The 13976-nt window shown below is 49.1% G+C and overlaps 1 protein-coding gene across 2 annotated transcripts; it reads right to left on the bottom strand.

Moving 5' to 3' along the window:
• Positions 1 to 12215: 12215 nt before the first annotated feature.
• Hes6 (hes family bHLH transcription factor 6) lies at positions 12216 to 13976 on the bottom strand. Of its 2 annotated transcripts, none has more exons than XM_076866210.1 (4): positions 13811 to 13976; positions 13647 to 13733; positions 13472 to 13553; positions 12216 to 13235 (listed from the first exon to the last, which is right to left on the bottom strand). In XM_076866210.1, exons 1-4 carry the CDS (start codon positions 13889 to 13891, stop codon positions 12811 to 12813), a joined length of 675 nt encoding a protein of 224 aa, XP_076722325.1. In that variant the 5' UTR covers positions 13892 to 13976; the 3' UTR covers positions 12216 to 12810. The 2 variants fall into 2 exon arrangements, with proteins under 2 accessions (XP_076722325.1, XP_076722328.1); XM_076866213.1 differs by having other exon boundaries at positions 13027 to 13235; positions 13512 to 13553.

The following is a 13976-nucleotide window of genomic DNA, read 5'->3' as shown; positions in this document are numbered from 1 at the left end:
TTTGCATGAAATGGTAAAGAGATGTGGTTCTATATTCAAAGGTTTATAGAAGATTTCTATACACAAAGGCCCAAAAGTCTCAACTGTTCTAATTAAGAGTAAATAACATAAAGTATTTCTTTTTATTAAAATAAAATAATTTGCCTGTATTCAGAAATTTACAAGGATTGTTTCAGACTATGAACAGAAAAGGGGGTTAAGAGATGGGAAGGAGGAATTAGAAGGCTCGAGGTATGGAAACCATATTTAATAGGAGGAAAAGAAAGTGTTTCTGGATAAGCAAGTCTTTAGGTGATAAAGTAAATAAGAGGGTTTAAGTAAGTAATAAAGAAAGCCTCTGTAAGTTGATTATATATGTAGGTGAAACAATCAAAGCTATTTAAGGTTTCATCCCTAAGGTCAAATGTTAAGGTACTGATATAAACCAAAGTTTAATCTATGTGTAAAAAGGACAAAGATTTCTTAAAACATTAATTTACCCATAACATTGTGTTTATTAAGTTTTTTGAGTTTTTTTTAGAGCAAGTAATCTTAAAATTAAACAACAACTGGTTAAACAGCAACTGTTATTTTAGAGCATTGTACTACTATTTCTTTAAAAGCTAAACTTGGTTAATATAAAAAATCCATGTAGTTGTGGTGCTATTACTCTTCTCTGTATATTAAATGTATTCATATCTTCCAGGTATATATAAGGTAGAAGCTTTAAATGAGCATTATATTAAGCCGGTGTTCTCCAAACTAAAGTTGTATGGTAATTTTAGGCTTATAAGAATAACACATTGGAGACTTATTTATATCATTTAATGTTTTATAATTGGACCTGTTATCAATAAGATACATAAAGTTTTATGTCACTTCTTAAACTGGGATACAATTTAAATGCATTTTTAAGTTAAAGAGAGCTTAATCTATGTAAAGATTTATATTGTAAAACACAGGGGCTGGGGTTGTGGCTCAGTGGCAGAGCACTTGCCTGGCATGTGTGAGGCCCTGGGTTCAATACTCAGCACCACATATAAATACATAAATACAATAAAAGATCCATTTACAACAAAAAATTTTTTTAAATATTGTAAAACACAAAAGCATTTTGCTACTTAAGGTTGAAAGCTCTCAACCTTTCTTTAGTTCATGTTTTAAATGTAATATCATATTGTGTTAGCTAATATTCATATGACCTCAAGCAACAATACATGTAAATTTTATAAAATGATATTTAAGAACAAAGATCAGCTTCAGAACTAGAATACTTTACCTAAGATTTATAAAGAGCCCCACCTTACCTGAGATAAGGCTCTATCTGCCACCTTTCTACAAGTCAGAATGACTCCAAAGTAGGCCAGACTGCAGTTTATTAAATGTTATGTTCAAAAGATTGATTTTTGTTGTTAAGATCACTAGGATCTCAAACAGGGGATATAATATATAATATAATATAATATAATTATATTATAATATAATATAAAAATTCAAGCTAGTTATTATATAAACTAAATATGTTTTTACTCTTGTTAATTTTATTTTGTATTTTCCTTATAAACTGTCTAAATGTTGCCTGTTAATGTTTTGCAGAGATATTGCTTCAAGAACACACAACCTGGTTAATTTAAAATAATAAGCCATCACCTTCAGGACAGATAGGATAATACAAACCCCAATTAATAAAAGGGTAAATGAGTATAAGGTTATAGACACTAAAGTTAAATCCCATGGGGCTGGGATTGTGGCTCAACAGTAGAGCGCTCGCCTAGCACATGCAAGGCCCTGGGTTCAATCCTCAGCACCACATAAAATAGATAAATAAAATTAAAATGTTGTGTCCAACTACAACTAAAAAATAAATATTAAAAAAAGTTAAAGCCCAATATTCCTTAATTCAAGACTGGTGCGACTGATTTGTAGATGTTTAGATCAAGACTTAAAAATTAAAGTTTTATTAAAAGGGCCAAGAAAACCAATATTTGGCTCTTGCCCTCTGAATTAGTCTGAATCTAGGGAACAGAAAACTTCTCTAAAGAGCTTTGCAACTCTGAGCCACATAACTTCCCAATCAGGGAGGTTAAAGAGACCCCTGGAGAACAGAAATCCAATCACTGCACTTGCTATGAAGAGGAGGGTCACTGGAGAAGGGAGATATCTCTGATGCTTCCAAGGGACACCACATGGTCAAGCAAGATCTGGACCCATCGTAGCGCAAATGGCAGTAACAGAACTAAGAAGCTGCTCTCAAGTTCCCCCAAGAGTGACTCCCAGGGAAACTCCACTTACTCCTAACATTAGATAGAAACAAAGTCAGTTTGACCTGCTTCATCTTAAACACCTAGTAAAAATAGTTAAAACAAAACATAGCCATTCATGAGCATTTAGAAATAATAATAATAGTTAATGTAACTTAGGGTACATTTGTGTTAGCCCCCCAAAATAAGTGAGACAGGAGGCTACAAAAGAGAGACTCTTAGGAAGGAATGCCTAATAACTTCAGGTGAAACTGCGAAATCAGAAGTTTTCCGTCAGTGAAGGCCTACAGAACTTTCTAACCTCCTGTTCAGGTAGAATTAATATTGCTAACATGATTTTCTAGCCCCAAGTAACAGAAATAAAGGGTTCTCTACTAGACACAGAGGTCATACCAAATAGAAAGGTCTTACAAGATTAGATGACATTAAGTAGCTTAACTACATCTTATGGACATCTATGACATGTTAAATGTTGTGTTTACATTCCTGATAACTCTGGGGATGTTAAAGATTTACATTCCCAAATAAAGGCCTTGTTCACTCTGGCCTTATTATGGGGACACCTTCTCAGCCCTCACATCTCCTGGTGAGAGGTCATTGACTGCTCTCACCTTCATGGTATACGTGGACATGACCCAGAGGCTCCAGTATTTATTCAGTACTCATGTTTTTGTTTCTCTGTCTTAGAGCCATCCATCCTCCGATGACTTTACAACCTGTTTTCCCCAAGCCATACTTCCCACCTGACTGATAAAAAGGGGGCTCCAAAGCTGCTTGCCCCACCTCACACTGCCCCCTCTCAGCTCTGAAGCAGCCAGAGAGATCATTGCCCAATAAGGAGTTCCTAAAATTGGGGAAAATGAAGCCAAAATTAGGCCATCAGTATAGACAGGTAAATCGAGTCAGGTTGGAGAAGGAGGCCGATTTTTAGTGAATCAGGGAAGTTGGAGGCTGTCCCTTGGGGGATTGAAATGTTAGTTCCTTGAGAGCTCTTCTCCTCCCTGATCAAGAACCTGCCCTGCTCCAACCTGTGGCCAAGGTCACCTGTCCCAGGAACTGCCCCTCCCTACAGGGAGCTGTAAGGTTGTTAATTCATGTGTCCTGGGCTGCTCCATCCTGCCCTTGCCCCTTCAGCCCACCTGTTTCCCACCTCTTGGCATCTCACCAGTTTCCTAGGCCTAGTCAAATGGCTAGTCAAGTATTCAGGAAGGAGAAAGATAAGGGGAAGAGGGCAGAAGAACACAGAACAAATAAGAACAAAGCCTAGGACATGTAAAAAGGGCAGAACACCTCACTTCTTGGAATACCAGGATACCAGCTGTGGCCCCCTCCTCTCTCCCAGGAGAAGTCTTCGTTGCCCCTTTTTGGAATAAACCCTGCTTTATATGCTTGCCTCAGCATGCTTCTCTAACGTCCAGACCTCAACATGTGAGGGAGCAGCAGAACTTGTCACTGGTAACTGGCGGTATCACAACCGTAAAGCAGAAGAGAATGAGGGACAGGAGGCATTCCGCCCATCTGCCTGTGAGGATCTGAATCCTGCCCCCCACCTTGTAGCTTGTGGTGAGAAGACCATGACAGCTTCTCTGTTTCTCAGGAACCTGTGCCATGCCTAGAGGCAGAGGGCCTTGCAGCCTCAATTCCTGATCCACAGAACCTGTGAGTGACATTTGTGTTAAGCTGCTAGGTTGTGGGGTTATTTGTCAGCAAGAGCTAACTCTCTATTTTCTATATTAACTCTTCTATTTTAGGAGCCTGGTCTGGTTAGCCCCTGCTGGTCAGGTCTGCCACACCTTTATAGGGTATGCAGGCACCATTCCTTTTGCCCCCTCCCACTGTCCCCCTGCCCCAGCTCAGGGAGGGCAGAGTCTGGATGGGGTGGTGGAGTCTGATTAGCCTTCTAGTTCCAATTGCTAGGAAGCTGCTGCCCAGGAATCTGGTGGGGAACTAGACCCAGAGTGAGCAGGCTCTGCCCCCAGTAGGAAGAAGGAGGGAGAAGGGAAAGAGGTGGAGCCACAGGGCAGCACCCCTCCCCTCCAGGGCCACCCCTAAACACAGTCCAGTCCCTCTAAGGAAGAAAACCCTAAGCTTCACTCACACCCTCTGTACCCTCCTGGTTGCTCTGCCAGTTCTTATGTATTGGGGTACTTTACTTAGTCAGAGATTCCTACAGGAAATTCCCAAGTCAAAGTTGGGAGCATGGTAACCTCTGGAGTTTGAAAGGCACGTCCCCTCCTGCCTTCTCAGCTCCATCTGTCCTACAGGACTCACATGCCAGCTTCCCCAGGAAGCCTTCCTCAGGGCCTGTGGGTCTCAGTCTCATCGGTTTTTCCAGCCTCCCTGACCTTTTGACCATTCTTCTGTCTTAGCCTTATGCCCTAAACACTAATGATGGGCAACTGTTGGACTCTCCAAATTTACATTTTCTATTATTTTGTTTTTGAAGCACTGGAGAGTGAACTGGAATTAAATTTTCAAAGGAGAGGCCCTGCTGGGTGCAGTGGTGCACACAAATGTGTGCACCTCCCAGTGGCTTTGGAGGCTGAGGCAGAAGGATCGTGAGCAACAGTGCTGCTCTAAACAACTCAGTGAGACCCTCTCTCTAAATAAAATACAAAATAGGGCTGGGGATGTGGCTCAGTGGTCAAATGTCCCTAAGTTCAATCCACAGTACCAAAAAAAAAAAGAAAGAGGCTCTGTTCCACCAAGTGTTTCCTATTGAAACTCCTCCTGGTTACAGAAGATGCAGGGATCTGTTCTCAGTGTCCCTAAGTAGGGTGTGCCTCCTTTCCTGGCCTTCCCCCTCCCAAGGCTGCAGAGGCTATGCAAGGTCTAATAAGGCCCCACCTATTCTGTTCTTACAGAGTACACTGACAGCTGAGCCCTAAAAGTCCCAGGTCTCAGGGCATCTGTGTGGTAGTGTCTGAGGCCAAGGTACAGCCAAGGGGACTCTGGATGAGGAGAGCATCAGCTGGCTCCTGTGGAATTCTCCAGGTTTGGGTGTCCTCACCAGATCCTTAGATAGAAGAAGGCCAGCCCCAGAGCTATTCCATTCCATCCCACGAGTCAGTTCAACTGGGCAAGGTACTGCTCCCTCCTGGCTTTGTCCTGGCATCCCCAAACATACCCATGGTCCTTTAAGGAAGTCTCCAGGCTGATTCAAGAGCCCTGTCCACCACTGGCTCTCAGTTATGTGAACTGAGTGGTCCCTTTTCAACTACCAGAGGCAGGATCAGAGGACCTGTCTGCAAGCACTGGGGGTGGGGAAGAACAGGAAGGTCAGCTCCCATTACCAGGTTCTTTTTTTTTAATATTTATTTTTTAGTTTTCAGCGGACACAACATCTTTGTTGTTTGTGGTGCTGAGGATCGAACCCGGGCCACACGCATGTCAGGAGAGTGCGCTACCACTTGAGCCATATCCCCAGCCCCCCGTTACCAGGTTCTTCCCCAGCTGCAGCTTGCTGCCCCAAAGCACTCACTTGGTGAGCAGACACATTCCTGGGACCCAGTCCGCAAGCCTCTTTCAGCGTGGTGAATATGGTGGCCAAGGTACCGCCCTGATAAGCAAGAGCTGAAACCCTGCACTGGGGTAACAAGGGTAGGAAGTCACTGGTTCTGTGGGTGCTAGCCTAACACCCCCTCCACATCACTGCCAGAGGGGCAGGAGGTAGCCAAGGGAGCAGGCCTGCTCTCCCTGGGAGGGAGGCTGCGACGAAGAAGAAAGTCCAGAGGTGAGGGACAGGCTGGGAAAGGTAAAGGTGGGGATGGATGAGAGACAGAAAGGCGTAAGAGAAGGAAGAAGGCGGAGGAAGGGGAAAGGGAGGGGGACAGAGATGGAGAAGTAAGGAAAGGGAAAGACTGACACCGATGGTGAAGAAGGAGAGAGGACATGGAGCCAGCACCAGCGCTGGCCAGATGACTTCTAGGTGGACTTGTCCAGAACTTACAGAACTCAGCACAGAGGAACCGCCAGGCTCCCAGGCTTTTCACAAAGGCAGCAAGACACTGGCATCCAGCCAGACAAAGACAGCACAAATAAAACTGCGGAATAACATCCCTTAGAAACACTGATGTGAAGATCCCACAGAATACTCTGGAAAAGGCAGGACTATGGAGATGGCAACAAGATCAGAGTTTGCTGGGGAGACAGGCAAAGCACAGAGAGTGATAGTGAAACAGCTTCTTTTGATACTGTACGGACCCAGCACTAAGAGTGCACCCTAAGGTAACTATGGGCGGTAAGGTAAGGGTGTGTCCATGCAGGAGGTCAGGGGTGGGCCAGGAAAAATGGAAGTCTCTGCACCTTCTGCTCAATTTCCCTGTGAACCTGAGACTGTTGCAAAGAAGTCTGCTTTTTAAAAATCCTACAGAAAATCAGATACAGATTCAGTAGGACCTTGATCCCACCATCTGCACAGGGGTTCATAACAAAAATACAAGCAAGGCTCAACATTGTGAATCTAGTCACAAAACACCCCATATTGATAGGCTGAAGGACGAACTTATGAAAATATGTAATTATCTCAAAATATGTTGGGAGGTACCCCCCAAACTCAGAATCCTTCCCTATGTTTTAAAAAACATTTAATAATGGTAATCAGCAAAGCAAGAATGCAGGCTGCTCATGAGGATGTTGAAGCTGCCTCATATTCTGGTGGCATATATACAGTGCCTCTTGGTTGCAAAGTACAGGGTGTTCACTGAGTACTGATCTCAGCAGAATTTGAAAATCCCTTTCTGTATCATCCAGGGGGATGCTCATACAGTGGGACACTCCCTAGGGTTAAAGTGAGTGAGAAGGATCTGTGTCTGGTAGAGCAATGTCAGGTAAGTCCCTCAATCAAGGGGCTTTGTCTCCTCATGACTGTGTCCCAGCACCCAAGGCTTGCGTGGTACAAAGGCGCTTGGTCTATGTTGTTAAATCAATGAAATATGTTGAAGAATGGTCTCATTTATATAAAAAGGTAAAAGACCTTGATCCTATATAAATATCCTTGTAAATGCAAACACCAAAAAGACACTGAAGAAATTGTTAATGGTGGAGAGTACTAAGAGGGAGGAGACCTGGTGCAGGAGGAGGAGGGTTACCCTCCTTACTGCGTGCTTCTGGGAGGCCTGACAGCTTCTGGGATTGTGTGTTGCTTTTCTGATAAAACCTAGTTTAAGGCTACTTAATCCACTAGAGCCTCAGTTTCCCTATCAGTGATATCAAGAATAGTAATAATTGAGGGTTATTATAGCATTTGGAAAACAGATAAAATGCTGTAGATAGGCACTTCATGCACAGTTCCCTGGCACATACTAAGTACACAGTAAACATGTTATTGCATATATATATATATGTGTGTGTGTGTGTATATATATAATCCATATATATGTATATGTGTATATATATCCATATATATGTGTATATGTGTATATAGAACATATATATACATATTTTATATGTATACAAATATATATGTATATAAAATACATATGTATATGTATATATAAATTTTATATGTATATTATATATATATATATATATATATATATAGAGAGAGAGAGAGAGAGAGAGAGAGAGAGAGAGAGAAAGAGAGAGAGAGAGAGAATTTTTTAAAGACTATGGGGATCCAGCTCCTGTCTCATCCTCTGAACCTAGGTTTATTTTACCTAGAGCTTTCTTTCCCAGGACAGCTGCTGGGCTCATTCCCTCATTTAATTACACTCTGCCCAAGTAAAATCTGGCAGCAAGGTCGTCTCCCATCAGTCTCGTGGGAAACGCACGCTGTGTCCACCCCACCTTGCCTGTGCCCTTGACGGTACTGATATTCCTCCCCGCAGGTAAAGACAGCCTGCCGCGTGGCCTGTTTCTTGCCGGTCCCCTCTCACTACAGTGTAAGCTTGAGAAGAAACATTGTTTTGTCTCCAGCAACTAGAACACTGCCTGACGTGCAGTGGGCGTCCGACAGACAGTTGTGGGATGAATGAACATTTGAAACATGCCATCAGGGAAACCAAAGCAACCTTGGAAACGACAGGGTGACCAGAAAGGACTTCCCACAGAAGGTGCTCTCTGAGCCGGACTCGAAGGCCACTGGGAGAAAGAACAGCCGGTTGGTAAATCAACAGGAGCGGAGGACACAGATGGTGGGAAGGGGGCCAGAAGCAAAGCGAAGAGGTCCTGAGACCACCCGCGGAGAACGGGCCTTGGGTGCTCGCGGACCCACAGGGTTGGCCTTTGGAAGGGACCCAGCCAGGAGCTCACGTCTGAAGCAGGGATTTTCTTGCGGACCCTTCTCCAGGTGAGGGGGAGAACCTGAGCTAAGATGCAGGCGTAAAGGGACAGGTGTGGGATATGGGGTCACTCAGTCGCCTAAGGAGGGAGAATGGACAATCACCGGACACTGCCTGCAGGGAGTGGTGGCACCGCAGCGGGCAGGCGGGGGCAGCCAGAGCACGCGTCTCCAGTGAAGGCAAGGCCTCCCCGCGGGCTGGAAGGGCCACCGCCCGGCGCTGCAATGTCACCGTGCACGCCAGCTCCGCGGCGCAGGCGCTCCCAGGGGCCGACGTCGGGGCAGCCGGTCCCGTCGGGGGAGCTCGCGTCGCCGCACGCGTCCCTCGGGATCCCAGGGAGGGCGGCGGCCGCAGCAGCCTGCCTGCCGTACCCTGGCGCTACCGGTGAGCTGGGACGTTGGCTTCGCCCGCAGGGTTGGCACGCGGGGCGCGCGCGGGCCACAGAAGGGCACGGGAATGGCACCTCCCAGGAGCCTCCGCGGCTGGCCTCGCGGCTGGCCTCGGCGGGAGCCGGGGTCCAGGCCTCGACTCCTCGTCGCCTCGGAGCGGCTCCTTCTGGACCCCTCCCAGCGCTAGCTGCCGCCAGGTCCGCGATCCCCGTGACCTGCGGAGCTCGACCCCGGGCTCTGAGCTCCAGGTTCCCCCAGAGCCCGGGCGACCCCGAAGGGCTGAGTGCAGAGGTCTGAGTGCAGAGTCGAGCGCAGGGGAGCCTTGAAGGCCGCGGCCAGCAGCCTGGGGGACTAGGCAGAGTAGTCAGTGGCCTGCTGTGGCGACGGCTGGAGAGCGGCGAGGAAGGCCAGGTGCAGACAGGATTTAGAAGTCACGCTCAAGGGCTGGGTTGATTGGCAGTGGAACGATAGGAAAGAAATCGAGGGAAACTCAACTTTTTTGCCTCCTCAGTGGGGTGCCGAGAAGTGCCTAGGATGCCTGCAGAGAAGTGGTGGCAAGTTTGTAATGCTATCAGACATCAGAGCGGAGAAACTTGGGGTGGACAGGAGCATCCGGGAGCCAGCGAGCTGGAGAGGGCACAGGCCAGGTAGACTGATATGGGGGATGACCTCGACGGAGGACAGAGCCCTGGGCCTGACATGCCCACATTCAGAGATCAGCAGAGAGCAGCATCCACAAGGAGACCATGATGGCCAGTGAGGCAGAAGATTGTGGGAAGTGTCATGTTCTGGAGGTTGGAAGAAATTTGCGGATGGAGGGAGGGAGGACCTGGGGAGAGGCTGGACTGGAAAACATGCACACCAGGGAGGTCTCCACCCGGCTTGCAGCAAGAGGGTGGGCAGTACCTGATCGGAAAGGAGTGAGGAATGAGGTGCTGAAGTGGGGGTCATTAATGTGCGCCATGCCTGAGCAGGGAAAGGAGGCAGAGGACAATAGCGCACATCAGATAGGAGAACCTGTTTCTCTTTCCTCCAGATGTAAGTACTACAAATTGTTAAAGGTTGAAAAGAACAATCCAGTAGGGAGTCAAAATGGATGATGCAGTGGAGAGCAGAGGCACTGAACAGGTAAAAGGGAAGGACCCAGTGTCCATGTGGGAAATTGGCCCCCGGTGCCTAGTGATGGAAAGCAGAGTGCCTGGTTCAAGGCACAGGTGGATATGGGGGACAGAATAACGCCCCTGCCATGGCCACATCCTAATCCCTAGAATTTTTGAATGTGTCAGTTTATATGGTAGAAGAAACTGCAAATGTGATTGAAGATAAAAGTCCTGGATATTAGGGAGATTATCCTGGGCTCTCCAGATGGGCTCCAAGGAAGGCACAGGAGTCCTTAAAAGTACTAGGAAAGGGGGCAGAAGAGGAGGATCAGAAGACCCATGACTATGGAGGGTCAGACAGGGTGCAACACACTGCTGACTTTGAAGATGGAGAAGGGGGCCCTGGACCCAGAATTGTGGGTGGAGGAAATGGATCGTCCTCCAGCTTCTAGACAGGAATGCACACCAGCCTGCCAACACCTGATCTGAGCCCAACCAATCCTGTGGGGGACCCATAACCTATAGAACTTCTGGATAATAAACATGTTTTGGGAGAGAGTACTGGGGATTTAACCCAGGAGTAATTTACCACTGAGCTACATCCCCAGCCCTTTATTTTTTTATTCCGAGACACCATACCCAGCTACCATGTGGTGTTTTAAATCAAGTTCATGGTCATTGGTTGTGACAGCTGTAGATGACTAATACACAGGGCCAGGGATTTGAGACAAGGAGGTAATTCTCAGAGAAGGAGGAAGCCAGGCCATCGACTGCTTAGCAGGAGGCCTGTGAGGGAACCCAGGGGCCGTGGAGTGAGGAGGCCACAAGAGATAGTTGTCTGGCGGAGTGTAAAGCCTCTAGTCCCAGGTTCTAGGCTGTGCCATGGGCAAAAGCAGCTCTCACCCTAGGAAAACTTGGTGGTCATGGCTGTGGGAGTCATTCCTATTTCAGAGAAAGCAAAAGTTGCTTCTAAAGATTAGAGAGGCTGACTCTGGACTGGAGAAGCACAGGGCCTGACTTCTGGGTCAGCAGCTTTTGACCTTGGGCAGGTCCTGGCACTTTTACCCCAGATCAGCCTCTTGCACCTTGCATCCTCATTGACCAACCTTCCAAGGCCCCTGGGAAGATGGGGTGAGAGTGATGTCAGAGTAGAGTTGTTCCAAGCAATTCCAGCACCAGAGCTCATCACAGGGGATGTTGTTGGGAGCCTTACAAGGTAGGGCTAACAGGAAGGCGTGTTACCTATTTGTGTCCCTGTGCATCACTGTCTGGGGCTATGAAAATAACCCCAGGAGTAACATTTCCACTCCTCCAGCCCTCCTGGTGGGCCCAACCCTCTCCAACCCTCTCGACAGCTAAGCCCCAGTTACTAAAATGAAGCTGCATCTGGTTATAGCCCAGGGCCAGAGGTCTAGGATTGAATTATAGGGAAACTAGGGTGAACCCCTGGTGGCCAGGACCTGCTGAGAGACTTTGGTAAAGGGGTTGTTGGGAAAGATGCTCTTAAAGACAAATGGCCCAAGAGGAGACCCATATGTCAATCCTAAATCCTTACACCTCAACCTTACCCAACCCTCAGTGAGAACAAGCTGCTCTGGGGTCTTGGAGCAGGAGGGGGCTTGGCTGTGGCAGTGATTGCTGTCGACTGACCCTGTGCTGTCTGCAGGCCTTCCCCAGCTTGAAAGGGCAGGTTTCTACATCACAGCTGCCCATCCCTAGGGGTTCTAACTCCCTGGGTCCACTTTGACCTCAAGTTCAAGGTGCTTGCAGCCATGGCACTGCAAGCCATAAACTAGGTGGGTCTCCTTGTCCCCCAAAATCAATGGCACCCGGGGAAAGCTTCTTATCAAAAAGTGATAATGCAAGTAGCTTGACATCTGCATTGTGCTCTTGGATCCTAAGCCAGGTCTTTGACATTTCAAGCCAGATGGCCAGCAATTAGCATTAATGTTTATTCCTGGAAGCTCATAAACAATAGAAGGATACAAAGAAGGGCCATTTCCCTATGGCTGAGCTACCCTGGAGACAAACCCCATGCCTATGAGCTCCTTCCTCAGGAAGAGGAGGCCAGGCCTCAGGACCTGCCAGGCAGTGGAGGTGTCTCCACCTCCATCACATCAACTTACTTTGCTAACAAACGGTGAGAAATTTTAAGACATTCACTAGTGTCGGAGAAAAAAAAATGTGCTTACTTTAGTATCCACATCTCTGACACATTAATGACACATCAGTAATACTTCAAGGGTTGCTAACTCCAAAATTCTTTATTAACTGGAACCCTTGATGGCAACCACATACACAAACTCAGGTGTGCTACCAACAAGTTGTACAGAGAGGAGCTCAGAGCAACACTGCAGAACTACTAGCCTCTCCCTAGGCTCTTGGCAGAAGTGGCAAATTCAAGCTTCTTTTCAGGGGGCCGTGCCCTGAGTGTCCAGCCCTGGGGAGGCTCAGCATCACTCTGTCACTTCTACCCCCGTCACTAGACTGCCAGAAAGGGCTAGCGCAGGTGAATATTTGAGAGCCCTGGTAGCCTACCAAATTCTTCCTCCTGCCTGTAGCTCCCTCCCTCTACCCATCCCAGAGCTGTAGGTTCCGGGAAAGTAACTCCCTCAAGAAACAGGACTAGGGCCTGACTGGGCTGGTCATCAGGGGCTGCCTGCAAGCCATCCACTGGAGGAAGGGGAAGGGCAGACCTAGGAGATGTCTTGCAAACTTACTCCACATCTGAACCCCAAGGATGAGGGAGTAGAGTTCAGGCAGGCCTAGCCAGTGCCTGCAGGTCCCTGGCTGCCATTTGTCACCAAGGTCTCCAGACGCTCTGGGGTAATCGGGCCACAGTCAGGCTACCTAGGGCTGCAGGCATGAAGTCCCTTCCCTCAGCAGGCACCCGACTCAGTTCAGCCTCTGGAACCTCTTCTAGGTCAGAGCACAGGTCATCCCCGGGGCCTGGAGGGCTGGGCAGTGGGGACCCAGGGACCCCTCCGGGGGGGCAGCCACTTCCCCAAGGGGCTCCAGGTGGCCCTGCCAAGGTGTCCCCCAGCAGATCCCGGAAGCTGCTCCCCTCGCGCAGGGGCATGGACTCAAGCAGGTGGTTCAGGAGCTCCGCTGCTACCGTGGCGTCGATGGCCTGGCATGTGGACACGAATGTGTGCACCTCGTGCATGCACTGGATGTAGCCAGCGGCAAAACGCTCACTCGCTTCCGCTTGCAGCTGTTCACGCTCTGTGAGTGGGAGGAAGAGAGCAGTGCCCAACGCCATGAGCTGCGACGCCAGTGGCCAGGCCCACCCTGGCCATGGGTACTAAGTTCACCCAGGAGAGGGAGGGGGCGTGAACCCTGCTTTTGGGAGCCCTAGCTACCGACAGGGCAGGGACGTCGCTGGAAGAGAGGTATTTCAGGGGAATGGCATCCTGGGAGAAGGCACCCGCGCCGGGTCCATGCGCCCCGTTGCCACTCACCACGCGCTCGGCCCCGTAGCGCGCCCTGCACGCGCCGCACTGTCAGCTCCAGCACCTCGGCGTTCTCCAGCTTAGCTTGCACCTGCGCGGGCAGGAAGAGCGGTGAGCCTGGCCGCGCGCTCCGGGACCCACCCCGCCCTCCCCGCAGCCACCAGCGCCCGCCGGGCCGCCGCACCTCGGCGCCAGCCAGCAACAGCCGCAACTCCTGCAGGCTCTCGTTGATCCGCGCACGCCGCTTCTTCTCCACCAGAGGCTTCCGGGCCTGCGGGAAGCGGGTCACTGAACCCCAGCCCCGCCAAGCCTCCCACTCGCCCTTCCGCCCGCGGGCCCCACCCGCACCTTGCGGTCCCCGCGGGCCTCCCAGCAGTCCTCGTCCTCGCGGCCCGCACAGTCCCTGCCGGGAACCAGGGGCGGAGCCATGCCCTCGCCGCCAGGAGCGCGGCTAGGGCTGCGAGCCCCCGCGCCCCTCGCAGCACCGGGGTAGTCCCGCTGTCCCGCTCAGTTC

This window comes from Callospermophilus lateralis, chromosome 9 (assembly GCF_048772815.1).
Source record: "Callospermophilus lateralis isolate mCalLat2 chromosome 9, mCalLat2.hap1, whole genome shotgun sequence".
NCBI classification, from domain to species: Eukaryota; Metazoa; Chordata; class Mammalia; order Rodentia; family Sciuridae; genus Callospermophilus; species Callospermophilus lateralis.
Note: the sequence above shows the minus strand (reverse complement) of the source record. Positions and strands in the feature narration are given on the sequence as shown.